Source organism: Limulus polyphemus, unplaced genomic scaffold, assembly GCF_000517525.1.
Source record: "Limulus polyphemus unplaced genomic scaffold, Limulus_polyphemus-2.1.2 Scaffold429, whole genome shotgun sequence".
Lineage (NCBI taxonomy): Eukaryota > Metazoa > Arthropoda > Merostomata > Xiphosura > Limulidae > Limulus > Limulus polyphemus.
Window position 1 is genome coordinate 138548 of NW_013666039.1, and position 3859 is coordinate 142406.

Below are 3859 nucleotides of genomic sequence, written 5' to 3' on the forward strand. Positions count from 1 at the left end.
AAAAAAAAAGGCCAGCTGGGCTAAAACGCTTCAATTTGTTTTTTAAACTTCATTGTTGAAGTACCAAGCATATTAAACCCTCACAGCACGAACTCTGTTTAATACTAGGCTATTGACCAACTAAGTGCAATAAGGCAGTGCATTCCGCTTACGGTTACGATAAAGTCCACGAGGGCACGGTGTCTGGAGAGGATTAGGAAAGTACGAGCAGGGCTAGTGTCAAGGCAAGGCTCAAGGTTTCCATACAAATTACAATATGTATGGCGTTTAATACTAAGTTGTGGAGGACCCATCGTAGTAACTATAGAGGTTGTACAGCCTCGCCACCAAATAAGGCGCATAATAATAAATTAAACTAATACCCAGCGTCTCCACAGATCTATATATATAATCTCTCATGCTCACCAACTGTCTGCTCCAGTCTGAGTGGCTATAAAATAGTTTTATATGAAATCCCATTCATTGCATATGCATGTAGGCACAGCGGTTGAAAATCCTTCGCCGTTGTCCTTTAGCATCCTGCAGAGCTTATAAATGGAAACTTAACAGAGGTTGGACTGTATATTCGTATGTTAATTTCGCTGTCCATCTTCTTCCTTTGATTTCATGTCGTCTGATCTATGCTGTTAAGCCTACTTCTAAAGCCTTTCGAACCCGCTTTACTTGTCAGGAAGAACTATGGTGGAACAGTACATACTTATTGATTCAACTTAAATTGAGTGTGAGGTTTAGCAGTTTCCGACATATTTATGGTCACGAATCTTTCGGTTGCTCAAACGGAAACGACTAGAGAAGCAACGATATATTCCATAGAAAATAGAAGGACGATCCTCTACGTTGTCGCCACCTTCAGTGAAATAACGGCATTAATAAGACCTCGTAAACATATCTTCTTTGGACTTCAATGTAACTGAGTTTGAAACTTTTATACACAAACCAATTAGAGATATAATTATTATGAAGTGGAATTAGATTACAATGGACGCTAAAAAAACAAAAAAACAACCTCCTCTACAACCCCTCCTCCCTCTAGGATATCCTCTAGTTGGACAACGGTAAGTTTACGGAATTACAACACTATAATCCGGAGTTTGATTCCCCGCATTTTACACAGCAGATAACCCAATGTGACTTTGCTCTAAAGCAAACAAACACTCTATGATACCATACCTGCCTCTGGCTAAGCCTTATTCCTGTGTCATTATGTCACTGCTTCATTCTCTGTATGTTTTGGATTTATAACATATAAAATTGTTTTTGTTTGTTTTTTTAATTTCGCGCAAAGCTACACGAGGGCTATATGCGCTAGCCGTCCCTAATTTAGCAGTGTAAAACTAGAGGGAAGGCAGCTAGTCATCACCACCCACCGCCAACTCTTGGGCTACTCTTTTACCAACGAATAGTGGGATTGACCGTCGCATTATAACACCCCCACGGCTGAAAGGGCGAGCATGTTTGGTGGGACGGGGATTCGAACTCGCGACCCGCAGATTGCGAGTTGAGCGCCCTAACCACTTGGCCATGCCGGGCCAACATATAAAATAATACCTGGTATGTACTATTTCACTTGTATGTGTTAGCAAAAAAAAAAAAATTGCGATATTGTCGACTTGAAGAGTAAACCAGCAGTATAAAATAAAGTCCTAGAAATTAACACATGTTTTAACATCGTAATTGACTGCGCAAGTTCCAACTTTGCTAACAAAGTGAGTTTCGACTACAGAGTTAGACAAAAGGTAAACACCAAATGATAACGCATTACCCATTGTACTGGATTATGTCTCACTGCAATCTGCGGGTCGCGGGTTCGAACCTCCGTCACCGAACATGCTCGCTCTTTCAGCCGTGGAGGCGTTATAAATGTGACAGTCAATCCCTTTATTCGTTGATAAAAGAGTAGCCCAAGAGTTGGCGGCGAGTGGTATTGACTAACTGCATTCCCTCTAGTCTATTATTGCTAAATTAGGGACGACTACCGAAGATAGCCCCCTGAGTAGCCCTCCAAATTAAAATCAAGCCAACCGAAACTGCCATTTCAGCTCCCAAACAGCACATTCTTAGAACTGAACAGTATAATAAAATCTAAGATATCAAATTAAACATTATAACGAGAAAATCCAATCAAAATTGCATTTTTTTTTCCTAATTAAAGAGTAATAAGTTGTGGCCTTCAATGCCATCTGCTCTTCATTGTATTTTTTTTATTTTACAAATGACACTTGCTCATAAAGGTTAAATATGATAGTGCTGTGTCAGTCATAATTCCATAAATACCTCTCTTACTATAGCATGCTTCCGCTTTGTAGTTTGTACTCTATATGTTATAGGCTATGTTTTTCACTTAGGAGTTTGTACTGTTGTTTGGTCAAAGGGACGCTTTGTGTCTTGTGCTATAAGCGTATGGCTTCACGTCCATATACAGAATTTTCATTAAACATTTGGAATAGTTTGGGCAGTATAAAACGCGAGTAAGGCTAGACTTAATATCTATTCATTTTGTTAGTAAATTACATTAAGTTTGAAATAATGAATAATTAGCTGAATAAGTCTGCGGATAATCAATCCATGATTTAGTCAGTTTACCTGTTGCTCTCAGCCAATTTTAAATCAGCGCTTTAAAGTTTCAGTTTGTATTTGTGACGATCTACAAAAGATAAAAAAAATTAGCGGAAATTTGTTTAAATGTTGTGTTTACTCGTGAAGTCAGACCTATCGTTGGTTATGTAAAACTATGGAATTTGTGGAAGTAGAACTTGTAGAAATAAATCGCTTTCTCTAGAATTAAGTGGGCTGAACTTTGCATTCCTCTTTTTACCAAATAATTCGAAGAACCTGCTCAACTATAGATACTGTTACAACGCAACTGTTATTTGCTTTTCATTTTTTGACTTTATTGTCCGAAAATTCGTTTTGGATTTTAATCATATGTAAAAAAAAAGTACTGTCTTTAGATTATTTTGTTTAGATATTAAAATCATAATAACTGTTATGTAGTATTTACATGTATTTACATATAAGTATGTATACGTTTATATTAATTAGCAGATAAGTATATATATTTAGTAGCCATCAGTTAATGCAAATTTTTGTTATTAATTAATGGAACTTCATGTGTAATAATTACTAAAATGTTTTATTATTAATTAATGGAACCTATGCTATACCAAATTACTACAATGTTTTATTATTAATTACTGGAACCTATGCTATACCAAATTACAACAATGTTTTATTATTAATTAATACAACTTTAGCTGTAGTAAATTATTACAAGGTGTTATCGTTAATTAATGGAACTTTAGCCCTTATAACTGCTACGTATGAATATTAATTAATATACCTTTCACACAATAAGTGCTACAATGCTTTGTTATTAAACGCTGACTACATAAAGAAAACAAGTTGTTATTTGTCTAATTTTAGGTATAAAACATTCCGCGCTTAAAAAAAGTTCCAAAGACTACTTTCCACCCGCAAGAAAACCTACTGCATTGCGGATTGACCGAATAACTAATCCCAACTCTCACGGTACAATAATTTTCTGATCATATTAATATCGACTAAAAGTGATATTAATACTTACCTCCTTTGCGAGTGACCACGAGGACTGGCGAAATCAGAAAAATTAGGATTACACCCTGCCAAACCGAAACCGCCCTCATGATTCTGTTCTTGTTCGTTCCTTCCATGTAGCGCATCATGCCTAAGAACAAAAGAGATAAGTGGGAATTTAATACACTAGTGTGGTTGCTCGGTTCCACATCTGGTTAAAAACAAAACACACATACATACATATATATCACGTATATCACGATGTATGCAGCACCCGTAAAAATAATTGTAAAAAAAAAAAAAAAAA

The 3859-nt window shown here is 36.2% G+C and overlaps 1 protein-coding gene across 1 annotated transcript in view; it reads right to left on the reverse strand.

Moving 5' to 3' along the window:
- The window catches only part of LOC106458205 (latrophilin Cirl-like), a 107766-nt gene that overhangs the window by 68826 nt on the left and 35081 nt on the right, over positions 1-3859 (reverse strand). The window contains exon 2 of the mRNA XM_013917681.2: positions 3584-3703. Within this exon, the coding sequence (XP_013773135.2) occupies positions 3584-3701 (118 nt within the window). The 5' untranslated portion in view covers positions 3702-3703. The remainder of the gene's footprint in view (positions 1-3583; positions 3704-3859) is intronic.